Raw genomic sequence first — 27,351 nt, forward strand, 5'->3', positions numbered from 1 at the left:
GTTGACCTAGTTTTTGAGAAAAAACGAACCACATTTTATCTTGACATAAAAATCATCAAGATTAACATTCTGATCAAATTTCATGAAGATATAGCCATAAATATGACATCTAGAGTGTCAACAAGCTTTTTCTTTTATTTGACCAAGTGACCTAGTTTTTGACCTCACATGACCCAGAGATTAACCTCTGTCCAAGTTTCATGAAAGTAAGGTCATAATTGTTAACAACCCTTCTGTTTGATTTCATCTTGTTTTTGACCCCACATGACCCAGATTCAAACTTGGCCTAGAGCTCATCAAGATTAACACTGACAAAGTTTCATGAAAATAAGGTATTAAAAATTTGACTTCTGACCTTTCAGAAATAGTTTCAAAATGAATTTTGTGTAATTAATGTTGATTCTATGAAAGCTTTAAAGGCATCAGATGCTTATATGTTTTATTAGGTTATTGCTACAGAAAAAAATAATGAAACATAAAAAATATCTTCAGAATTGTACAAATAACGATAAAGCAGACTCTTGTGTTGTTGTTATTGCCCAATTATATGTTATATCTAATTACATAAATGTAGCAATTACAATACACATTCCTCCAATCTGCAAATATTTAACTGGTACTAAAACAAGAGCTGTCCGTAAGACAGCGCACTCGACTTTTCTCAGTGCTTGACTCTGAATTAGAGCTTTGCCAGTAAAAAAAAATCCAAGTTAAAAAGAGACATAACTCTGTCAAAATTCAAACCAGAGTTGTGGGAATTGTGTCTCCTGGTGTAGACTTTGATAGTCAATAACTATTTTGAGTTTCAACTCAAAAGCTTTAATAGTAACAGAGATATTTGACTTTATTAAAAATTTTAACAAAAAATTCTAAGTTAAAAAGGGACATAACTCTGTCAAAATTCGAATCAGAGTTATGGGGATTGTTTCTTCGGGTGTAGACTTTGATGGTAAATAAGTATTTTAAATTTCAAGTCAAAAGCTTTGATAGTAACAGATATTTGACTATTAAAAATTTTAACAAAAATTTCTAAGTTAAAAAGGGGCATAATTCTGTCAAAACTCAATCAGAGTTATGGGGATTGTTTCTCCTGGTGTAGACTTTGATGGTAAATAAGTATTTAAAGTTTCAAGTCAATAGCTTTAACAGTAACAGAGATATTTGATTTTATCAAAAACTTTAACCAAAAATCCCAAGTTAAAAAGGGGCATAATTCTGTCAAAATTCAAATCAGAGTTATGGGGATTGTTTCTCCTGGTGTAGACTTTGATAGTAAATAATTATTTTAAGTTTCAAGTCAATAGCTAACAGAGATATTTGACTTTATGAAAAACTTTAACTAACGGCGACACCGGGGCGAGTACAATAGCTCTAATTTTTCTTCAAGAAGTCGAGCTAAAACAAACAAAAACATCATATACAGTTCTTTTACTTATGCCTGATAAAACTAAAATAGAAAAACCTGGTTTTACATATTTTCTTACAAAAATGGTATCTCAACTTAGGTGACGTAACAACATTGCAACATGCTACATAAAAGATAATACTGATGATGTTTTACATTTGTTTTTCAATATCTCGATTAGTTATAACATTTATAGCACTGTTTTTGTATTTCTTTGAAACAACAAATGTTTACAATTATTAAGGGCTTAATGTTTATATGTGTATACATAGTACTGTATGACATTACTCTCCGATTGTGCCTGATGTACCACAAAATATTTTAACACAAAGCTGTACTGCATAACCTTGACAGGTTTCACTGATGTGCTGGCTTTCAAAAAGATAAAAAGTAATCTCTACTCTGTTTGAGAATAGGCTAGATTGGTGGATATTCTCTCCTTTAAATACAAAAATAAACAAAATTTGTAAAACAAAACAACCAATTCTCTGTACTGGAAACTTTCCATAAGGCATTAAACAAAATCAAATACATAAATAAAAGAAAAAAGAACGAACAACTATTAATATATTCTCTAAGAAATCAGAAAGTTATCAAAAAACCTAAAAACAGGGAAGTAGTAAGACAATCAACATATACAACTGTAAATCTGACACAACTGATTAAACAATACACTGCCTGGAGGCCGACATTTCTGGGACACTTCAGCATATCATTGACAGTTGCTTACTTATGCAAATATACATTCAAAACTGCACATTAGTTCATATAACATACATACAAAATAAAAAAACTCAAAGCCTTCTGCACAATACAAATAAGAACTTTTCAGCTGTATCTTGCTGGGAATGTGCAGGGGATAAATAACTACTTATTTGTTTAATTTAAAGAATAGATGATGATTTATTTTTAATTATGGTGGAAAAACCGTATGAGGAAGTAAATAAGGAATTCTAAACTTTCAAGTCATTTTGAAGGAATTACCAGAGATGCTTGAACAAAATCCCCTTCATTTTAAAAGTATACAAACAGCAACAATAGAACTATCATTGATTAATATCGTCCCAACCTGGTGAGTTTAACTGCAATACCATACATCGTTTCACATCTGAAACATGTTTCATTGCTCAGGCTGGCTATAAATAAAGACATTTCCATAATACAGAAAAATTTAAGGTGAACCCTGATATAGTGAAAATTCAAATATGAAAAAAGTAACACCTTTTTTGGTTCCAAAGCAGTTATATACGTAGAAAAAAATGGTTGAAATGACCCCTTTCCAATGTCTTACTTTGATCATCTCACATGAATCTTTTTTTTTTCAAATATCTCAAATTAAAAGAATTTTGACAAGCATGACCCAACAACAAAAATTGGGTGTCCATAAAACAAACTGTTTTTGAGGATACATAAAACCTCAGTTTTAAGGAACAAACTTTCCAATGTCCAAAATTTGTGACAGATAAGCATGAAAAGAAAACTACTTTCCTGATAAAAACCAATGCTACAAAATTTTGGGAGACAGCCTTTTTTTGCAATTAAAATTAGCAGAAGTCATTCAAATGGCAAAATATAAACAAAAAATTCAGATTTATCAATATAATACTGTAGCAATCAAATTAATCTATTATGCAGGAAAGGACAAGGTTCACATAAGCCTTATCTACCTTTACATGACCTAATCAATTAAGAATTTTTATTTAATGGCAACTGAAAAACAGACATATTGTTTTTACCAAAATGTTTTTGAAACATTTTTTTTTTTGGTTCAAAACACTGAACATTACTGAAATCAATAAAAGTCAATTTTGCCATATTTTAGACATGTTCAAATGTTATAGCACTGAGCACAGTCAATGATAAAATTCCTGAACCACTTTCTTCTCAGCAGAATATTTTTTCTTGATATGACACTTCAAAAATTTCACTTTTCCTAGGAGGCAACCTGTCAGCATATGATTTGGACTACATGGTATATTATAGCACCAGCACAGTCAAGGAAAAAGTTCCTGAACCACTTTCTTCTCAGCAGAATATTTTTTCTTGATATGACACTTCAAAAATTTCACTTTTCCTAGGAGGCAACCTGTCAGCATATGATTTGGACTACATGGTATTATATAGCACCAGCACAGTCAAGGAAAAAGTTCCTGAATCACTTTCTTCTCTGCAGAACTTTTTTTTTGGGCAAGTGCCCAGACTTGATATTTAATATTTAACCAGTTCAGGTTTTTTAGAACTGGATGCTGTATTTGACACTTCAAAATCTCACTTTTCCTGGGAGGCTTCCTGTCAGCATATAATTTGGTTACCAGTTCTGTTAAGGCATTTTTTTCCTCTCCAGTCCAGGTCTTCCGTTGACCTTTTGAAAAAGAAAAAGAAAGAGAAATGCAATACTGATTTTCAGAAACATTACTGTGGAAATCATTTCCTATCAGATCCAGGACAAAATTATACAAAACACATACATCTAGATAAGTAACCACTCCTAGATCTAGTTATCCACTTTCTTCATAATAATGTTCAACTTGATTTAACACTGACTGGAGTATTTAAATATGATGGACGGGAAAAAGAACATTTCCTTTGTTTACATGTTTCTGCAGTGAACAGAATGTTCAATAAGCATCTCTATTCAAAACTCCTTGCCGTGTTGTTGAACGCCTATTGATATCGTTTATAAAACAAGAGGCCATGGCCACTAAAATCACTCAACTGAGAGCATATGCTTTAAGAATGAATGGGGAGGCAAGAGGAATGGAATATAAGAAAGTCTCTTTTTACTGCTGTAATAAATATCTAAACCTCAAAATGATAATGTCACACATAGGATGATCAGGGTGAGGTTGACAGAAACAATTTGGACGAGGGAGTTGAGGATTCAATGGTTAAGAAAGTAAACCAAACAGTCATGGTTAAGATCATCAAGGTCAACCGGTGACAATGGTATGCAAAACTGTATATGGCAATACTAACGGAAGTTGCATGTGCAGCAGGGCATTATGCAGATCGGTATGACCCCTGGGCCGGGGCCAATTTTGAACCTGGGGCAATAATTTGAACAACATTGGTAGAGCTCCACTACATGATAACATATTCCAAATATCTAAGCTCTTGGCCTTGTGATTTTGGAGGAGAGGATTTTTGAAGTTTTTCATTTCAGTTACCATAGCAACCAAAGTTCTGCATGGAATGAAATATTTTGAACAAATTTGGTAGAGCTTCACCCAAGAAACATTCCTTTGAAGTTTGGTTGAAATTGACCCAGCAGTTTATGAGGAGATGTTTGCAGACGACTTGTGATCACAAAAGCTCACCTTGTCACAAAGTTATAGGTGAGCTAAAATAATTTGGATATGTAACTTTACATGCAATCTAATTTTCCTAATAAAGTCACATGGGTCCAGGTCAAAGTTTCAGAACTAGGTGTATAAGTTATCAATATTCAGACAGATCTACAAATAACATTGACTGCACCAGTCCTGCAATGGTAAAATAATATCAAATTGGAATGGGGGCACAATTATGGCAATTCTTTCAAATAATAAACTGTACAAACTAACAGTAAGTTAACATTTAGCATTCTTACATCGTCGTCTGCTGCAAATGTTGTCTGCTAAATTTGTAAAGTTCATCCACTTTGCTCCAAAATTGGAAGAAATATTGTAAGAGTAGCAGCTTGGAACATGACCAGATGCCGAATTAAGCGGCGTCTGGTCTGGTTCCAAACTGTTTGCAAAGGCTGTTAAATTCGCCCACAGCAGGCTAAGGGTAACAGCACACAAGTTACTATAGAAGACTTGTAGGAGTTTTTTATTTGAACCCAATGAAAAGATGGCTATGATGGCCCTACATAGCTCACCTGAATTATGTAGCTGTTTGAACAAACTTCTTTGCTAAAACCTTAACTAGTGTGTTAACAAGATTTTCCTTTGATTTGACCTGGTGACCTAGAATTTTACCCCACCTGACCTAGGTTAGAACTTCATCAAATATCAACATTTTATAAAGATACAGTCATAAATGTGTCTAGTGTTAACAAGCTTTTCCTTTGATTTGACTTTTTTACCCTACATGACCCAGATTCAAACTTGACCTAAAGATCATCAATATTAATGTTCTGACAAATTTTTCATGAAGATAGTCATAAATGTGACCTCTAGAGTGTTGACCAGTTTTTCCTTTGATCTGACCTGGTGACCTAGTTTTTTACTTCACATGACCAAGATTCAACCTTGACCTATAAATCATCAATATTAATGTGCCAAGTGTTATGAAGAGAGTCATAAATGTAGTCTCTAGAGTGTTAACAAGCCTTTTCTTTGATTCTTCCTGGTGACAGAGATTTTGATCCCATATAACTCAGTTTCAAACTGTTCGAAAAACTAACTAATCAAATTTTCTGACCAAGTTGCATGAAGATACATCATATAAGTGACCTCTAGTGTGTTAACAAGCTTTTTCTTTGATTTGACCGTGTGACTTAGTTTTTGACCCCACATGACCCAGATTCGAACTTGACCTAGAGATCATCAATATTAATGCTCTGAAAAAGTTTCATGAAGATAAGTCATTTATGTGACCTCCAGAGTGTTAACAAGGTTTTTCTCTGATTTCACCTGGTGACCTAGTTTCTGACCTAAAATGACCGAGTTTTGAACTTGTCCAAGGGATCATCAAAACAAACATTTAAACACAGTTTCATGAAGATAGAATCATAAATGTGGCCTCTAAAAGTGTTAACAAGAAATTGTGGACTGGCAGATGACGTACGACAGACAAAAGGTGATCACAAAAGCTCACCATATCACTATGTGACAGGTGAGCTAAAATCACAAACTAAAGTCTGGGTTCTAACAACCCTGCACTTCCTCCAAATTCCTTCTATCACTACATGTATGTGGAGTTTCAGCATTAGTTTTAAATGCCCTGGACAAAGGTGTGACTGACACACTACAAGTCTGTGAGCATAAAGAACACTTGTTTGTACTCACATTTTGTCCGTCTCGCCTCTTCAGTTCTGCTCTTTTCCACCTCTTCACCTCTATTGTTTTCCGCCTCTTCACCTCTGTTGTTTTCCGCCTCTTCAACTCTATTGTTTTCTGCCTCTTCAGTTTGGTTGTTTTCCGCCTCTTCAGTTCTGTTAGTCTTTCCGATAAGCTGATCCGGATCTCCTAAAATATTGAATAGGAAGTTACATGTTAACTGAAATAGGTACTGGACTAACAATAAAAAAGGAAATTTGTTTTGGGGGCACATTTTGTGACTATAAAGACCTAAAATTATCCCAAGTTTATTCTCATTTGAAGGTACAAGTTTGTATACAGTAATTAATGCCGAAGTCAATGGAAGAAAACTGTGTTGTATATTGAAGAAGGTATAAGAATTAGGGTACATTACGGAATCTTAAACATAGCCCATATCAAGTTTCGATCGAATATCTCCATTCAGTATATAGCTTACATTTGACCTTTAACCTCCCAACTGTGACCTTGACCTTAGACATAGAGACCTGGTTCCTGTGCATGACACTTCTTCTCACTGAGGTTAAAACTCATGCCAAATATAAACAAGATTGCTCCATGCATGTCAAAATTATGGTCCGGACATACACTGAACCGCCAAAAGTGGCGACTAAGGTGAGCTCACCGCAAGTGGGCTCGACAATAAAACTAATCTTGAATAGGGAAGCCAGTTCAAACATATTCAACTCTAAAATAAACTTAAACTTCAAAATTGAATTTACTGTTTAATGCAGAACTTGGAGTATCACAGACAGTTTCATCAACATCATAACTGGACAGCATATTGTCATCATCTGTTTCATCATCCTCATCTGGTTCATCAATAGCATCCTCCTCAGGAATGTCTGAATAACAAATTGTATACTGATCGAACATCACAGTGAATGTGACAGAATGGCAGTATGGTGCTAACAAAGTTAGATGAGAGAAATTAATTTAATGTTTTTTTTATGTTTAAAGCAGCACTCTGGGTAAAACTAGAAATGTGTCCATGGGACACAGATGCCCCCACTACATGACATTAAAATGACAATTTTTTCCCAGGTCAGGGGCCAAAAATGATAATTTTTTCCCAGGTTAGGGGCCAGAACTCCTACAATACTGAATGAATCCGGATGCGAAACCCCAGGTGCACAACTGCACATGCTGACCAACATTCCTGTAAACTTTGGTGACTCTAGGTCAAATACTTTTGGAGCTACGCACGACACAACATTAAAATGACCAATTTTTTACTAAGTCAGGGGCCATAACTCCTACAGGACTGGATGAATCCGGACGCAAAACCCCAGGTGCACAACTGCACATGCTGACCAACATTCCTGTAAACTTTGGTGACTGTAGGTCAAATACTTTTGGAGCTATGCGCGACACAACATTAAAATGACCATTTTTTTACTAAGTCAGGGGCCATAACTCCTACATGACTGGATGAATCCGGATGCAAAACCCCAGGTGCACAACTACACATGCTGACCAACATGCCTGTAAAGTTTTGTGACTCTAGGTCATATACTTTTGGAGCTAGGCGCCACACAACATTAAAATGACCAATTTTTACAAAGTCAGGGGCCATAACTTCTACACGACTGAATGAATCCGGACGCGAAACCCCAGGTGCACAACTACACATTCTGACCAACATTCCTGTAAAGTTTTGTGACTCTACGTCAAATACTTTCAGAGCTACGCGCGACACAACATTTTCGGAAGGACGGACGGACGGACAGACAGACGGAAGGACAAGAGCAAATCTATATGCCCCCCCCCCCCCCCCCCCAAAGTGGTGGGGGCATAAAAAGGAAATTATATGCCATAATCTGCATGCTTCTAGATATATGCATGTTCTAGGAATACACGTATTTTGTCACAATATCTTTTTTGGTCCACTGACAGAATAATCTACAGTAGTTTGTTGACATTATTATTTAACACATCTGGTTGGATTAGCTTTGCTATAAATAACAAAGAAAATGGCTGCACAAGAAGAAACACATTTTTTAATTCAATGAAACTAGTCAGAGTTACGGTTCTTATGCACTGCACTCACATTGTGAACACCCACCAATATTTACAATCTACGTCAAACTCTGTTTTCATGTTATGCTTTGTACAAGAAAGTGGTAACCTTTTTGGTCTACTATTGTCTAATTCTGAGAGAACAAAAATGCAGCCTCACAATGCACATCATGTACAATGACATTCACCATAGGTCAACAGAGCAAACACAAAAGTAAAATGCAACTATAGATGCTTTTGAGAAAAGCGCATGTCTCCCACAACTGCCTAATCATCTAAGTCAGTCTTTATATACTGTTTACTTAATCCACATGTGCATGCGCTTTCTTGACACCAAAAGGATGCCTATACTAGTAGTATAGGCGCCGGTTTAGGGGTAAAACTGCACAAGAAATCTGAGTGATTTGGGTAAATCAAGGGCCATAATTCTGAAGTGCCTAGGCCGATTTGGCTAGTTATCGAACTTGGTCGAGCCCTTATTGGCAGACACATTTTGTTGAAGTTTGGTGAAGATCGGATGAGAAATGTTCGATTTAGAGTGCGGAGACAGACAGACAGACACACAGACTGGAGTAAATCAATATGTCTCCCACACCACTGTGTGGTGGGAGACATAATGACTTTTCAAGCTGATTTAGGTAAAACAAATTAGTTTACCTGCAATATTTATGTCATCTAATGTACAACCAGCAAAACTAGCAGCTTTTCCCTCCTCCACTGCGATCAATAATCGACTTATCTTTGCAAGTTCTATCACATCATCCTGTAGTCTATAAAAAATTTTATGTACCGAAAGCTCGTGACCCATATGCCTTGCTAATTCAGACAACTCTGCTGTGGACAGATTGAAAATCTGTAAAAGTAAAAAGTGAGCACAAGCGTAAGTAGCAGAAACTTAGTAACCAATAGGCTATTGCAATATCATGTATTGTATGCAGAGACAATATTAGTAAAAAGGAAAAAAAAACTTTTCAGACCATTTTGGTCAGACATTTCTATTAAAACATAGCTTAGAATTGGCTGAAAAAGGTGTAGAGAACCCGCAAGTTATTGAAACATAAGCTGACTGGATAAAGAGGTTCTGTTTACAGTAACAAAATTTGGGTCAAATTCAAGCAATACAATGATTCTGGGAGATCTGGAATATTTTACAAGTGTCTGACCCCCGTCAACGAGTGCTTGACTTTTTAATTCTCTCTTTAGAACAGTAGGTGTCAGTGGGCATTTTGCGTGTAAATGCCATTCAACTAAGGGGGTAGGTTTGTTTGAAGGAAATTGCAAGAAAATTAGATAATTAACTGATATCTTCATGTCTCTGAAAGGCTTATTATGAGAATCACACTGGTAATTTCTCAATTTTTGGATATATGACAGTGTCATTTCTTATAATGGAAGTCTATGAAAAATTAATACGAGTATCTGTTAAATGTTTATATAGTTTCTAATTTCCACTTGACCAGTTATTTACTCACAGTAGATTATCTGTAAGTAGAGGATTTGTAACTTTTTGGTCAGTATGCCAAACGCTAAGGTCATAACATAACTTAAGGCTGAAAATAATCCACCCAGTTACCTCAGACAGGCCATTATTACATACTCGTTTCTATTCCCCATTAAGTTACACTGGTACTGGAAACGTCAATATTTTTCCATACACTGATGCCTGAATTTCATATCGGGTGCGTGACGTAATTCAGTGCGTGTTGTTGCACTATTTTTTCTATTTCATTCAGTATTGTCAATCCTATTCAGGCTATTGAACAGAATTATGAAATTTACATTATATCAATACGTGTAGATGCGTATGTAATAAAAAGGTTATTATCTTTGCATCGGGAAATATGCACTCGTTCTTCAGCGGCAGAATATTGCGCTCCTAAAGTCGCGCAATATTTTCGCTGACGAACTCATACATATTTCCCGATACAAAGCTAATAACCTATAATTATTGGGGGCATGTGTGGTTTTCAAACAACTCTGTTTATATGTCATTGAGAACTTGTGAGAAAGTTTTACATTTCTTGTTTGTCTATCAGTTAGCATTACAGTAGATTTCAAGGCATTGTGGCGAATTCTGTGTGAGAGTTATATGCTAGTAGATTTTGAGGGCATAAATTTGGTAGCATTGTTTGATATGTTTTACTTTCGTTTAGTTTAATTCATTTGTAAGAATTATGACTAGTGATAAGTATTTCAGTAAAAGTTGTTAAGTTTAATTTCAGCTATTATGATTATGGGTCATGCTTACATTTTAAAGCCTTCTTAATCAATATAGCATTTATTTCAAGATACCTAAAAAAAGAAAAATTATTTTTGTTGTCGAACGATCTGGAGGCATGCTGCTTTAAGGTACACACTGAAATTTGAGATAGACTTTGACAAACAGATGCATATAAAACTTCATGAACAATTAAAGAGAAAAAATGCAAAGAGCCAGTAGTTCAGTTTGTACAGCATTTTAATTTGAGGCCTGGGTTAGAGTCTCAGTTTGGCTGCACATTTTTCTATGTAACACCAGCGTTGTTAACAGTTGCATTGCGTACAAGAAGCTTGATATACAATACCAGCCAAATTTGTGTATGTTAGCATTACCATAACCTGTATTGAACCAAATAAAGCAATTTAGAAATCAAGTAAAAAACAAAATAATAGACATACATGGAAAAAGTCATTATCACTACTAAAGTATTGTAGTTTATTGATAAAGTTTGAATTGTTACCATATTCCAGTGGTTAATATTCAGATCACTAGACTACAGCTGCAGATTTGAGGCATAGACTGAATAGAATGGTGTTGGTTTTATTTATTTTATTTTATTTTGTTGGGTTTAACGTTGCACCGACACAATTATAAGTCATATGGCGACATTCCAGCTTTGATGGTGGAGGAAGACCCCCAGGTGCCCCTTCGTGCATTATTTCATCACAAGCGGGCACCTGGGTAGAACCGCCAACCATCTGTAAGTCAGCTGGATGGCTTCCTCACATGAAGAATTCAATGCCCCAAGTGAGGCTCAAACCCACATCGATGAGGGTGGTTTTATTTAGTTGCCTGTCCAAATTGGAAAGTCACCATCTGACCTAGATTGTTTCGGATTGACTTCAAACACATGGATCCATCTTGTTGATTTTAATACAAGTTGAAATATAGGCTTTCAAAGTAGGAGATAGGAATCTGTAAATAAGGACACCAACCCTTTATATATATAGCTTGTCCCAGGAAGAAAAACAAGATTTTCTCTTCTATTTACTGAGATACAAGGCTGTTCTACAAGGTCTGAGGACACTAAAGGCATATTCTCTTTCTGTCCCCAGAAGCCGTGTGGGCTTCTCTCTATAGAGATACTAAGCAGTGCTACAAGGTGTGGGGACACTGAGATAATATTCTCAGTCTGTTTCTGTCCCCAGAAGCTGTGCATGCGTTTCTCTCTGTGGAGATAACTTAGAAGTGCTACAAGGTGTGGGGTCACTAACATATATTCTCTTTATGTCCCCAGAAGCTGTGCAAGATTCTCTGTCTTTATTGAGATAATGTGGGTCCTCGGAAGGTTCGAGGACAATTGAGAGACAGTATGTTTTACTATGACCCCACAAGTCGTGTTCTTTGAGGATATTTCTCTTGTCCCCAGAAATACTAGGAACTGTTCTCTCCAATGTAATGAGACAACAGTAGGTCCTTGCAATGAATGGGGACAATATGAGAGAAAGTGTACTAAAGTCCACACCAAGATTTCTGTATTTCTTTTAATCAGCTCATGAATGGAGATAGTTGTTTAAAGATATCCAGTGGCCATTCTGTCAGTGAAATATTTTATCTTTAGATATCTTCTTCTAATGTATAAAATCCTGATCAAATGTATTTAACTTTACTAAATATATAAATTAATTTTCCATATAGAGCTACCGGTATATCCATAATCAAATGTCATGCAGTAACAGCTGACTGTTAAAACAAGAGGACCATGATAGTCCTGAATCGCTCACCTGTCCTCACATGACCCAGTTTTGAACTGAGTATGACGTCGTTATTTCTATTATTTGACATAGTGACCTAGTTTTTGAGCTCATGTGACCCAGTTTTGAACCTGACCAAGATATCATCAAAATAAAAACTCTGACCAATTTTCATGAAGATCCATGGAAAAATATGGCCTCTAGAGAGGTCACAAGGTTTTTCGATTATTTGACCTAATGACCTAGTTTTTGAAGGCAGGTGACCCAGTTTTGAACTTGACCTAGATATCATCATCAAGGTGAACATTCTCACCAATTTTCATGAAGATCTCATGAAAAATATGACCTCTAGAGAGGTCACAAGGTTTTTCAATTTTATACCTACTGACCTTGTTTTTGACCGCACGTGACCCAGTTTCGAACTTGACCTAGATATAATCAAGGTGAACATTCAGACCAAGTTTCATGAAGATCCATTCAGAAGTATGGCCTCTAGAGAGGTCACAATGTTTTTCTATTTTTAGACCTACTGACCTAGTCTTTGATCGCAGTTGACCCAGTTTCGAACCTGACCTAGATATCATCAAGATGAACATACAGACCAACTTTCATATAGATCAGATGAAAAATATGGCCTCTAGAGAGGTAACAAGGTCTTTTTATTATTTGACCTAATGACCTAGTTTTTCTTGGCACATGACCCAGTTTCGAACTTGACCTAGATATCATCAAGGTGAACACTCTGACTAACTTTCATGAAGATCCATTGAAAAGTATGGCCCCTAGAGAGGTCACAAGGTTTTTCTATTTTTAGACCTACTGACCTAGTTTTAGACCGCACGTGACCCAGTTTCAAACTTGACCTAGATATCATCAAGATGAACATTCAGACCAACTTTCATACAGATCCCATGAAAAATATGGCCTCTAGAGAGGTCACAAGGTTTTTTATTATTTAACCTACTGACCTAGTTTTTGATGGCACGTGACCCAGTTTCGAACTTGACCTAGATATCATCAAGATGAACATTCTGACTAACTTTCATGAAGATCCATTCAAAAGTATGGCCTCTAGAGAGGTCACAAGGTTTTTTCTATTTTTAGACCTACTGACCTAGTTTTGGACCACACGTGACCCAGTTTCAAACTTGACCTAGATATCATTAAGATGAACATTCTGACCAACTTTCATAAAGATCCCATGAAAAATGTGACCTCTAGAGTGGTCACAAGCAAAAGTTTACAGACGGACGCTGCGCGATCACAAAAGCTCACACTGTCACTTTGTGACATGTGAGCTAAAAAGCAGCCAGTTTTTTTAAGTGGTAGTACACATTTATACTGTATCCGAAAACGATGCATGTCACAAAATATTATCTTTATTTATAGAATAGCTTTTTTACAATTTTTCATAGTTCATAGGATTTTTTAATTGTATCTTATTACCTCTGTTATCTTTGTGAAATGATAATGATACAGAAAGCTAGCCATCCTTTAACAGACCTTGTAAGAGTAGTTCGTCTTAGGCAGAATGGAGGAATGATTTCATTCTTTCTTACAAAACGTCTACACCTGTATAAATTATGTACTGCACATTCTAGGTGAATTTTGGGGGTTAAAGAAGTGCTTTTAATACACAAGTAATAACATAACGCAGTTTTTTACCTGTGAGACTGTAGCCAGGTACTTTCGTAATTTTGTAGTAGTTACTCTTTCTGGATACTGAAGACAAGCTGCATTTGCTGTATGTCGGATGCACACACTTCCTCTCTTGAAGTTAAAATCACCCTGTAAAATTTTGAAATATTTTCCAGTTCAGAAATATTTTAAAAAGTTCATTTACTACATACATATCTTAACATGGTTGTGTGTCTTTTCATCTGTCTTAAAATCTAGTCTGCATTCTCACCTTAAACAAGAATTTGTAACAGAGTTACCAACATCCCCCGCCTATGGACAGTTTTCACAACACATACCTCAGGCCAGTACAACATCTTCTTTACTGCATTTGTATTAGGACAACATACTAACAATGTAAGTCAAGTCTTAACTAAATCTATATAGCACATCATTTATGACAACATTATGAGGTTTAAAAATGTCTGGAAAACTACAGCTGTGAATGTTTTCAAATGCTAATATCTGTACTTTAAAGATATATCTTAATTTTATTTTCACACCATTCAGGAAAAAATGAATAAAGACAAAATGAAATATTTTATCAAAATAAAGGGAGGTGATTAAAAAACAAATGAAATGTATGATACCATTAAACTGTCGCAGTTAATTTCTTTATACATAGTACTTGCACCTGTATTCAGGCTGCTGTGTGTACATACGGATTTTATGGTATTTTTTTTTACTACCCCTTGTTAACCTTTACCTCTAAGCGTGACCTTAATCTTGGAGCTAGTGATCTGGGGTCTTGCACATTACACATCATCTCATTAAGGCAAACCTTGACCTCAGAACTAGGGGTCTGGGTCTTGAGCATGACAAGTTGTTTCATAATGGTGAACATTTTTGTTATTTTAAAATCCCTTAATGGATGGCAGTTATTGGCCGCACTCAAAGTGTGACGGAAGGACGCAGCCCATTTCTAGGTCTCCCCTTTTTTAATTGAAAATGGCAGGGGACAAAGCTGTAAAACTGCTCAGAAATCAAACTTGAGTAGATCTACGCTAGAATTTTCTGTTTAAATCAAACAATGTAAATATAGAAAATCTAACACTAACAAACTACTGTAGTTGTTGTTGGAGTCTTAGTGACTTGTACAGCAGTTAGTGTTAACAGCTTTTGCTATTTTGTTTGTCTACAACCAGTAATTTTGCACACATTATATGTCCATTCCTGTTACTCAGAAATCAAGAATCAAGTTTCTGCTTAAGTCAAACAATGTAAATATACACATTGCGCTAAACAAACTACCGTAGTTGTTGTAGTCTTAGTGACGTTAACAAATTCGTCTGTACAGCAGTGAATGTCAACAGCTTTTGCTATAGCCAGCATTTTTGCTCACATTATTATACACTTGTAAGGTAAGTTTCAATTAACATGTTCCATTATTTCTGTTACTTGACCTTGAAAATTCAAACTTAGATTTGTTTTCCTGGGAGCCTGAACGAATCAATTTGCTGTAAAAAGTTACTAAAAATGTTTCTGCGGAAGCGCATAATGGTCTTCAATTAATAATCTAAAAATATTCACAAATTCAAGGACCTTGTAGACACTGTCACAGAGTAGGATTGACAGTTTACTGTCCAATATGACAAGATAAAAGATAAGCCTATAGATACCTGACAAGAGCAAATGAAGAGGATCTAACTGATGCCATTTAAAGGATGAGTCAATTAAACCTGTGATATCTTTCCTGTGCCAGACATTTTACATGTCTAGTTGTACACATCACTATGCCAGTCTCAACAGCTTCGGCCCAGAGGCAGTTCAGTGTAATAAGATGGGTGAAGAAATGAGATGAATGTTTGGCTGGAGCCTGCATGGTCACAGACATTGATAATAAAAGCAGGCTTTCAAGCACTATTTGGCAAAAAATTAGGGCTAAAATTAGGGCTATTTTTGCCAAAAATAAGGGCTAAATTAGGACTAGATGCCCACAGGCAACATGTGGAGCCTGCCTTTTGACCATATATATTGTTGCTTTTCATCATCACCATGCCCAGATCCAGAAATATTTGAATGAGGGGAGCACCAGTTTAGAAAAAATGCATCACCGGTGCAGTGCATAGCGCTGAGAGGGGGTACAGACTTTCAAGCACTATTTGGCAAAAAATTAGGGCTATTTTTGCTAAAAATTAAGGCTATTTTTGCCAAAAATAAGGGCTAAATTAGGACTAGATGCCCACAGGCAACATGTCGAGCCTGCCTTTTGACCATATATATTGTTGCTTTTCATCATCACCACGCCCGGATCTAGAAATATTTGAATGAGGGGAGCACCAGTTTAGAAAAAATGCATCACTGGTGCAGCGCATAGAGCTGAGAGGGGGTAGATACGGGAGGGGGGCCTCTGTCCGTGTTGGGAAAATTGGGGTTCCTCCATGAAAGTTTTTGATATACAGGTATGAAATGGTGGACACTGGTGCAATTTTTTGTCTAAATGTGAGGTACTGGAGGGGTACTCCTCTCAGTTGAGAAGGGTGGGGGGGGGTCCCCCTTGAAAATTTTGAAATACAGGTATGAAATGCTGGATTGTAGTGCATTTTTTGGTCTAAATTTTGATGTGTGGGAGGGGGTATCCCTGTAATTTTAGGGAGGTGAGGGGACTCTCCCACTGGAAAATTTTGAAATACAGATATGAAATGGTGGCCTCTGGTGCATTTTTTATCTAAATTCTGAGGATCTGGAGGGGTAATTTCTTATAATTTGAGGGCGTCAGGTTCTCCCCCTGGAAATTTTTTTAATGAAGGTATGAAATAGTGGCCTCTGGTGCATTTTTGGGCATAAATTTTGAGGAAATATTATTTCTTTGCCAATATAGTTTGGTGCAACTTTGATGATTATAGGTCACTTCTGGGGGGCCAACTTGGGGGCGGGCCTGATCACTCAATGAAGTATATCTATGTTTCATGAAGTAGGAACTCATGGAAACCGATAGAAGCATCCTCTGTAAATGTCTTAATGAATCTTAAAGAATATTAACTTCAATAAATTAATTGAATCATTATATATGCATAACTTGGGCGTCAAAAAAAAATTAAGTTAGTAGAAATTACAAAAAATTAGGGATAATCTAAACAAATAAGGGCTTTTTTAGGAATTTGGCCCTTTCTGAGTGTTTTTTTGGGGATTTTAGGGAGGCCTAAAAAAAATAGGATTTTTTTAGGAATTTTAGGGCCACTTGAAAGCCTGTAAAAGTGTAATTGTACAGTTCACCGCAAAAAAGGACAGAAAATTAGTCTTCTCTTAGACAGTCAAACGTTAGTGTTCAACAACATTTCAGCCAATACCGGGAAGATTTCCTAACCGTAGTTTCAGAGAGCACAACGACTTTTACAATTATCACTTGAACTCGAAGAATGTATGCTATAATCATTATCGATCTTTTTCTGAGAAAGAGGTAAAAAGCAAAATAATAAAAACCCTATTATGGACATAGTCTATGTCTTAATATCTGTTTGGTAATTCAGCTTGTTCTCATAAAATCTACCGACAAAAAAGTACGTTTGTTGAAAATTGTCCCTTAAGCTGTTGATTTTCAGTCTTAAAATTAGCACCTCAGAGCGATCAGAATGCACGTACCATTGTTTTTCAAAATTTTCGAGGGAGCATGTTCCCGGACCCCCATAAAATTTGGCTTTAAATCCACATCCAAAGAGAGCTAGCTACACCCCTGATAATATTAAGCAGAACCGAAACCTACTTTTTAAAAATTATATTATGCATAACTTGTTGCCTGAAAATTATCTATCAAACAATCAATTTATTTCTAAAACGGCTTTTCATAAAGAATGATTAGCCGTTCTATATATTGATGCTATGTCATGTGATGTGAGAATATCGCTTTACAACTTACTGCAGGGCTTTTTTTAGCCAGAATTGTGAAGTGGCCTGGGCCTGGTCAATTTGTGAAAAATAGCGCGGTTTACCAGGCCAATTGTGAAAAAGTATCGCATGAATTAAAAAGTATTAGACAAACAAAAATAATAAAGGAAAGAGGGCTTTAAATATTACATCAATGATTTAAAATGTCTACATTTATTCAATTACTCTTGGATTTATAAAGTAAAACATGGAACAGAAATCAGAAATCACAGTATGGCAATGTGTGAAATCTTGTGGAATTGTGAATTTTTTTCCTCAATTTTGTGAAAAAATGTACAATTTTTGGATTGTGAAGAGGCCTTTTACAGGCCCCTGTTATAGAAGGTAAAACAGCTCGTACTGCATTCCAATATATGCGGCTGCTTGGGTTGGGCCGCAGATAATGATACTAATATAATTTATTAACATTTTTTATCAACATATCTACATGTATAATAAAACCTTTACACGGGACTGTGAAGCATAACAGTCACTTTAAAAAAAAATTAAAAAAAATATAATACTTTTTTTTTCTCTTTTCGGACAATTTACTGTGCATCAGGCCTTATATCAAACAACTACAGTAACTATACAAATGTAGCCTAACCTTGTTATTAAATAACCAGTTATATTACATGTAATTTCAATATTTTTCCATAATAAGGTGCTGAATATTTGCAATAAAGCAAAATGGAAAATACCTAATTGCTGCCATATAGCCATTCATAACCATAAAATCTGTCCCATATCCTCAAGAATCTTTCAATTAATTTATACAAGAAATATATTTCAATGACTATTAAAAATGTAAGAAAAAGAAGTATTGCAAAACAAATAACACTGGCTAGTGAGGCCTCCATGTTGAATACAGCATTTTTAATATATATATGACATCATTTCCTGTTCTATTGATAATTTAAACTGGGCATATTCACTCATAAGTGACATGTCCCCAATGTGACTGAGATACTGAATGGGGACAACATTGTCCCCACTATGACTGAGATACTGACATGCTCTCCTCTAATAAAGGCATGTCCCCTCAGTGACTGAGATACTGAATGGGGACAACATTGTCCCCACTATGACTGAGATACTGACATGCTCTCCTCTAATAAAGGCATGTCCCCTCAATGACTGAGATACTGAATGGGGACAACATTGTCCCCACTATGACTGAGATACTGACATGCTCTCCTCTAATAAAGGCATGTCCCCTCTAGGGTTGGATATCGTTAAGGACGAAGCGGTCCAATACCGATACCGATACCAACAAAACGATACGGTCTTTTTAACAATACCGATACCATGCTTTGTAGTACATCACATAAGCAGTGATTTGCTTAGTATTCTATACACCTATGTAAGTAGATATACATGAAAATTTGCTGTGATAAATAAACATTTTAAGTCTGTTAATGAAATGTTGTATTATTAGGTTATGAAAGAGTAAAATATAAACATATCTTGCAGACTAGTTTTCCAAAATAAAAATCTAGTGTAGATACCTCGCTCACTATGCAATTTAAATCTATGAATACACTCACTGTAGTAATGCTTTTAAAGCTCAGTGCTGTCTAGACTGTTAAACTGAACACTTATTAGCTTTCAGATTACCCCTCTAACAAGTCAGACTCATTTTCACTCATGATTATCTTCGACTAGGTTGACTAGTAATGTTTTTAATGTGAAACACTTTGCAACACATTTTAAATTGAACAATAACCTTCAAAACACTTGAAACAACCAACATTCCAACAATAACATTATTTCTAATGGTTCGCGAAAACCGATTATTTGTTTACGTAGGTTACAGCTTAGTCTCGTAACTTTTTATTTACATAATTTTTTTCATTAGTTTTAAAAGAATACTACAAAGAAAAATAGTGTCGTATATTTTGAAATGAAGTATTGGTTTACGTTGTTTAAAACGACGGGAAAAGAAGTATTTCAGGTAATATTTAGCATACGAAACTATTCGCACGGTTAGCTCTCTATGTCAAGGGAGGTTACTCGGAGCGGTATCACAGTAAACAATGTCGATCGTGTTATTACGCTATTTGCTTAACTTTCTGCTTTATTTTGCCGCAGATTTTGTAAGAATTTTGTTTTTACTTTTATGGAAATACCGAAATAGGAACCGGTTCTTTTACGAAACGGTATATACCGGTACTTTTCGAAGTGATTATTCGGTATTGTACCCTCAGTGACTGAGATACTGAATGGGGACTACATTGTCCCCACTATGACTGAGATACTGACATGCTCTCCTCTAATAAAGGCATGTCCCCTCAGTGACTGAGATACTGAATGGGGACAACATTGTCCCCACTATGACTGAGATACTGACATGCTCTCCTCTAATAAAGGCATGTCCCCTCAATGACTGAGATACTGAATGGGGACAACATTGTCCCCACTCTGACTGAGATACTGAAATGCTCTCCTCTAATAAAGGCATGTCCCCTCAGTGACTGAGATACTGAATGGAGACAACATTGTCCCCACTATGAATGATATACTAACATGCTCTCCTCCACTGCAGACAGCTGGTGCATTAAATCTAAAATTTGAGTTATGGGAAGGGAGTTCCCCTTATTACAGCGAGTCCAGGAGGCAATTCCCTCTGAAATACCGTTCAAAAAAGTAACATTTTGTGCATGTTGGGTCTAGATTTGATAATAATAACTAGATGCCCAAGGGCAACATGTCGAGCCTGTCAGCTGTCTAAAAGGGTAACAGTTCATTTACCTTACTATTTAAATCATTAACACTGATTTACATCAGCAACTGTATCTGCATACAGATTTTGTTACCAATTCTAAAAGCAAGAAAAGGAAGTAAATCTTTAAAAAATCTAAGTCCACACCAAAATCCTTACCAGTAGGGATAGGTCAAAATACACCTCAAAATTGGATGTAACATGCATATTGTACTACAGAAAAGTGGTGCTGATTTTTCCCTACGACCATTAATAAAAAAGTTACAATATAAGCTATTTATTGTAACAAGAAAGGGAAGTAATTCTAGATTCTTGCACATGACACTCATGATGGTGAATAATTGTGCCAAGTTACATCAAAATCCCTCCATGCATGAACTAGAAATGCTGCGGATAAAGTCATTCTTGAATTTAACATTTGACCTCAAAGTGTGACCTTGACCTTTGAGATAGGAACCTGCGGTTTGCCCATGACACTCCATCTCACTGAAGTTAACATTCATACCAAATATAAATGAGATTGCTCCATGCATGTCAAAGATATTGTCCGGACAAAGTCATTCTTGAATTTAAACTTTGACCTCCAAGTGTGACCTTGACCTTTGAGGTTTGCGCATGACACTCTGTCTCAGTGAGGTTAACACTCATGCCAAATATAAATGAGATTGCTCCATACATGTCAAAGTTATGGTCCGAACAAAGTCATTCTTAAATTTAACCTTTGACCTCCAAGTGTGACCTTGACCTTTGAGATAGGAACCTGGGGTTTGCACATGACACTCCATCTCATTGAGGTTAACACTCATGCCAAATATAAATGAGATTGCTCCATACATGTCAAAGTTATGGCCCGGACAAACAAATCCGGGCGCACACACATACACCGAACAGACATTTTGACAACTATAACTTAACTTCCGCAAGCAGGCTCAACAATAATAATAATTACTTTCAACTTTCATGAGAATATGTCATTTCTCAGCCAAAACTTCGGGGGAGGACCTTTTCAGCCTGGCCCTTGATTTGTGCTTGGCAAGGCTATCAATATGACCGGCAAATGATATTCTGATATATTCTAATGATATCAATATACTTTTTGGAACTTTTGAACTTTTATCAGCAAGTCTCGATATTGTGATAATTTTTGCATAGGTCAACAGAACGTCAAAATCAGATTTTCTAAATCAGCTTTTCAGGGGGGAGGAGAGGCCAAGCTATACATAATAATAAAAGCCAAAAAAAGTTATCTTTCATTTTATATAACTTTTTCTTGACTTAAATTTAAATCTCTTTTCATTTTCAATTATCTGTTAAAAGTGAAAAATGCAAGAAAATTCTGATTCTGACTGCAAAGATAATGATACCAAAAACTTTAAGATTCATTTCTATTTAGACCGTCGCAACTTATCGCCGAATTGAAGCACGTGATTGCCTCCATTTTATAAATGTTCAATTGACATGTAAAATGCTTATTAACTCAACGAGTCGAACTTTACACCTCATTCAGCTAGAGGTGCAACGATTCGATCCTATGCATCGGAAACCCAATTTTAATTTCGCCGATTTGATTCGATACAGACACGTCAAAATTCGATTTGATCCGCATTTTTTAAAAAGCATGCCGCGTATTGCTTCTGCACAATTCTATTATTTGTTATGCGGTATACGATTGGTCAGTAGTAGATCAAGCATCCAATCAATAATAGAGTTTCATTCTATACGGGTAAACACGCAATATGACGGCTCTCTCATTGAAAGTTGCTTCCAAAATTTTTTTTATCAATAATATGGGCATATACAGTATATAAAAGATAGATAGATTTAATTTAGTTTTTAGTTCGTGAATGTTTGCTTGTTATTGAGGGTATCAAAGCTTTTCATTTAATAACAAGAGCACCGCAATGTGGAGCAATATATGCCCGAAGGTATCTTTGATAGTTGATTTTTTCGTTGATATATTTCTTTCAAGTGTTAAAGTCATATGACGTATTTAAATGTGACCTTGACCTTGAAGCAAGCCATCAAAAACATGTGCTCCGCATGTCGTCTTGATGTAGTGAACATTTCTACCAAGTGTCTTTGAAATCCTTCTAGATTGTCAAGAGTTACAGAGCAGAAAAGAAATTGCTAATATCTGACCTTTGACCCCTAAGTGTGACCTTGACCTTGAAGCACTCTGCACGTCGTCTTGATGTGGTGAACATTTCTGCCAAGTGTCTTTTAAATGCTTCAAGGGATTTAAGAGTTACAGAGCAGACACAAAATTGCTAACGGTGAACTTTGACCCTTAAGTGTGACCTTGACCTTGAAGCCAGCGATCCAAAACATGCGCTCTGCACGTCGTCTTGATGTAGTGAACATTTCTGCCAAGTGTCTTTGAAATCCTTCCAGATGATCAAGAGTTACAAAGCGGACACGAAGTTGCTAATATCTGACATTTGACCCCTACATTGTAAGTGTGACCTTGACCTTGAAGCGAGCCATCTGAAACATGCACTCTGCACATCGTCTTGATGTGGTGAACATTTCTACCAAGTGTCTTTGAAATGCTTCCAGGGGTTCAAGAGTTACAGAGCGGACACGAAATAGCTAATATCTGACCTTTGACCCCTAAGTGTGACCTTGACCTTGAAGCGAGCCATCTGAAACATGCCGGTTTCTTAGATGTATGAGCTTTCAAACATTGTGTCATATTGACATCCAACATCGAGTGAAACAATGATGCTCGGGTAAACTTAATGTGATATGTATACTTATTAAGGAGTGATCAATGACTTACTGTTCTTTTCCCATCTGAAAATACACCTGTGTGCTAATATGCCATTTAACTACACTGACCTTATGAGTAAATGCACTGAAGTAACGGGTTCAAATATGCATAAAAACCTGTTTGCAACTTTTCAAAGAATACCAGCGATACATTTTAAATGGGTTTTTTTATGACCAAAATATATCAGGTCCTGGATTTATCTAGATCTACTCTTGCGATGCAAAATGTCAAATTCAGGCCCCCTTTCCGGGCCTCTTACTACGTCATGTCCTGTTTCTAAAATAAATTTTTATAGTGTTGTCAGAACAGCGACGAGCTGTAGTTTGTTTCGATGTGTATATCATGCCTTTTGGTGTGCACAGATGTGAATTTAATCGATAAAACTTCAATTAAGTGCCGAGGATGCAGGGACAGAGATTTTTTCTTAAAAAAAAAAGATGACTTTTTTTTGTGAAAAACAAAACAATAAACCTGTAGCGCCTTTAGATAACATGTACAGTTGGTTAAGTTGTTCTGGATCACTAAGGGTAATATTTGCTACTGAGCTTGGAAAATTTATTGGTCAAACACTATTTTGTTCACAGGGAGATAGGAAAATCATTGGGCTTATTAATTCACCACATTTGTTTTGAAAATGCCATTAAATAAATACACTGCAGGAGCAACATAGGATCACCACATAGGTCAGTTATGGATCATTTTGGCCTGTCCCAGATCATGTTATAATAGCGAGCATAGCCCGCGAGGGCGCAATTGCGAGCGCGCAGCTCGCCTTACGGCAATGTGTAGGCGAATATAACAAAGGTGTGCCGAATGGGGCAAAGTGATGTAGCTGAAAAATTTTCCTCTCGTCTGGGCGCCGCCATTTTGTTCTACTTCCGTCAAAGTCGAGAAAATTGTTTTTGTTTTTTTTATTCTATAGATCTATTTGAGTTACAATCTCTATGTTCATTAGGTGTCTTTATTTTTAAAAAAGTTCTGTTATGGAAATAATTTCAATTTTGCTTTTATTTTACGAAGTGCGTGTCCCTAGAGGACAGGCGCTCACAGGAAATGCTTTGTTGGCAGTAATACAGAACTTCATTTGATTGCTGAATATTATCCATCACTCAAAAATAATGCAAGAAAGATTTCCAGTTGGTAGAAAAAAATATGATTTTCTTTTAAAAGATCAAGCATTGGCCAGAAAATGGGATAAAATGTCATAAATAAGCATAAAGCCATAAGAACGCCGCAAACAGGTAATGACGTCACCGTGACACTGGCTTTCCATAAATTTTGAACAAAAAATTCGAAGGCATGGAAAAGCATATGTCGATATTGCTTTTCTCCCTTCCCTTCCACCGTCTTTCACATTTCTCAAAAAATGAATTTATTGACTAGAGTTTTACACTTGGAAAAAATGTTGGCTATAAACTTGAGAGGCCCCAACTACGATCCCTACAGTATCGCGCTAAGAAATTAACCTTAATCATATTCAAAAAATGGCCTCAGACTGTTATGAGTTAGGTAAATTAAATTGGATTTCTTGAATTTCGACCCCGAAGACACATGTGAAGTTTCAATTCAATATCTGCATTAGTTTTGGAGATAGTAACTTGCATGTATAACTTTAACCAGAATTTTCTAAGTCCAAAAGGGGGCATAATTTGCTCAAAATACATGTTAGAGTTATGGAACTTGACCCAGTGAGGTCGGTAATTGACCTAGAAAAAGAATAAATACGTTTCAAAGCTATATGCCTTTAAATGATAGCTGTATGTTCTTGCATGCAAAAACTTAACCAAGGTGTGACGCTGACGCCGACGCCGACACCAGGGTGAGTAGAATAGCTAGACTATTCTTTGAATAGTCGAGCTAAAAATGGCTTTCCAAAGTCTCGACAGAAACTGAGGTCTTCTGTGATCACCCATATTTTGGAAGATATATGGCTTATACAAAATTAAGCCGGGAAAAAAACCATCAATTTAAACTCTTGACATAAGTATGGCAGTATGCATAGCATGCCGTAAGACTTAGGCAAGCATATTAGCAAAGGTATTTTCAATTTTTTATTTTGTGGGACTGAAATCATTCCAGTTGTTAACTAAGAATTAATAAACTTTTTAATTAATACTTTTTTGCTCCAAACAATTTAATAACACAATATCACTGGATAAGTCATTGGTGAAATTAAGACGAGTACCTGATTTGAAGTTTACTATCTTCACAAATATATTTATGCTGTTAACTTACTTGTGTTTATGAAGGGATACAATAGAAATAGGATATTTCATGTCTGTGAAGTTCATTTCTTAAGTAATGACATAAAACATACACTGTGAGGTGAACTTGTAGATATGCAACTAGAGTAACCGATTATATCCGATTAATCGAATCGGTTGGCTTGTCCGATTAAGCCGATTAATCGGTTGGCAAATCTAACCGATTTGCCCATCACTAGTTTACACACTGCCGCGGAACATGCATGTTTGACACGTTTTCTCTTCTCCGGTTACACTCCCCCCCACCCCCCACTCGACGACCAATGCATAGGTTCAGTAAAACATTCTAGTATATTCAGCAATATTCAAACCTTTCTTAACACATGCATATCATGTATCATGGCAACATGTTTTTAACAACTGCCCCGACCTCCCAGTTATGATCAGAAATTGATTGTTGGGAGTATCCCCGTAGATGTAGATAACTGTTGAAGAAAGTAATTATCAGGATTTAAGAAGAAATTAATGTATTTTATGTTCATAACGGAAAATGTGGCAGCCACATTTTAAACAAAGGCATTAGTTTCGATGAACGCTTGAAGTGAATTACTCTCGGGGAAGCCTCCTGGAAAAACAAACACTGGTAGCACGAGTTCGTTACTTTCCATGACCAACTGATGAACGACTAAATCAAACGGAGTATGCTATCATTGTGGTTACACAAAATCCAGAAATATTCAATTATAGCGAGCTCGAAGAGCAGGCCCAAAGGGCCTGCTCGAGAATCGAGCTTTACGGTAACGCAAGTATACTTTCACACTTGGTGATGGATTTGAAAAGTTTCGTCGGAAGTTTTAAAAAAGCGCACCCTAGCGGACTGGTGCTCACAGGAAGTACTTCTTTCCGGAGTGAATACAGAACTTCATTCAATTGCTAAAAATTAGTCATCACTCAACAATAATGAAAGAATGATTTCCATTTGTTTGAAAAAAATATTATTTGCATTTAAAAGATCAAGCATCGGCCAGAAAATGGAAAAAATGTCATTAATAAGCAGAAAGAAACGGGAACGCGGTAATGACGTCACCGTGACACCGGCTTCCCATAAATTTTGCAACGTATGATATTCACTGTTATAGGTATGGTGACACTAAATGTAGACTTTTTCAAGTGAATAGGTTCTCCTGAATTCTTGTGACTAGTGAATAGTTTCTTTTTGACAAATAAATGATGCATAGTATTTTTAGATAAATCCGATTTCTTTGAGCTCGCTTTGAGGCTTTGCCTTATTTCATATTATCGTTTTATCCACCAAATCCATAACACGGTTAACTTAACGGGCTTTCTGCGTCATAGGTAGCACCTAATTTCATATTATTAATTTTTGGTATGTTGTTATTTCCCTCAAGGAAGCAAATATTCAAGCCAAGAATTAACTGATTAGATCTATCTTAGCCATGTAAGTTTTAAGAGTGCAGTGACCCAGAACTGCCTAATCAACTGTATTATGTGTGTGAATTCACTTAAAAATACTGAAAACAAATAGAAAATACATCCATACCATGGGCTATAACATGTGGTCCGCCAGTCTTGAACGCCGCCATTTTGAATGCCGGAAATGGTGACTTTGAAATAATTACGACAATATTTACGACAAAAAAAATGTGTGTAAATTTATCTTTTTAAACAATTTAACCAACCTCTCTCAGTTG

The 27,351-nt window shown here is 36.1% G+C and overlaps 1 protein-coding gene across 1 annotated transcript; it reads right to left on the reverse strand.

Annotated features, from left to right (window-relative positions):
- Window positions 1–425: 425 nt before the first annotated feature.
- Window positions 426–27,351, reverse strand: LOC128555047 (uncharacterized). Its single transcript, XM_053536405.1, has 6 exons — window positions 27,201–27,351; window positions 14,068–14,190; window positions 9,106–9,301; window positions 7,152–7,274; window positions 6,400–6,579; window positions 426–3,767 (listed from the first exon to the last, which is right to left on the reverse strand). Exons 1-6 carry the CDS (start codon window positions 27,201–27,203, stop codon window positions 3,541–3,543), a joined length of 852 nt encoding a protein of 283 aa, XP_053392380.1. The 5' UTR covers window positions 27,204–27,351; the 3' UTR covers window positions 426–3,540.

Source organism: Mercenaria mercenaria, unplaced genomic scaffold (genome assembly GCF_021730395.1).
Source record: "Mercenaria mercenaria strain notata unplaced genomic scaffold, MADL_Memer_1 contig_974, whole genome shotgun sequence".
NCBI classification, from domain to species: Eukaryota; Metazoa; Mollusca; class Bivalvia; order Venerida; family Veneridae; genus Mercenaria; species Mercenaria mercenaria.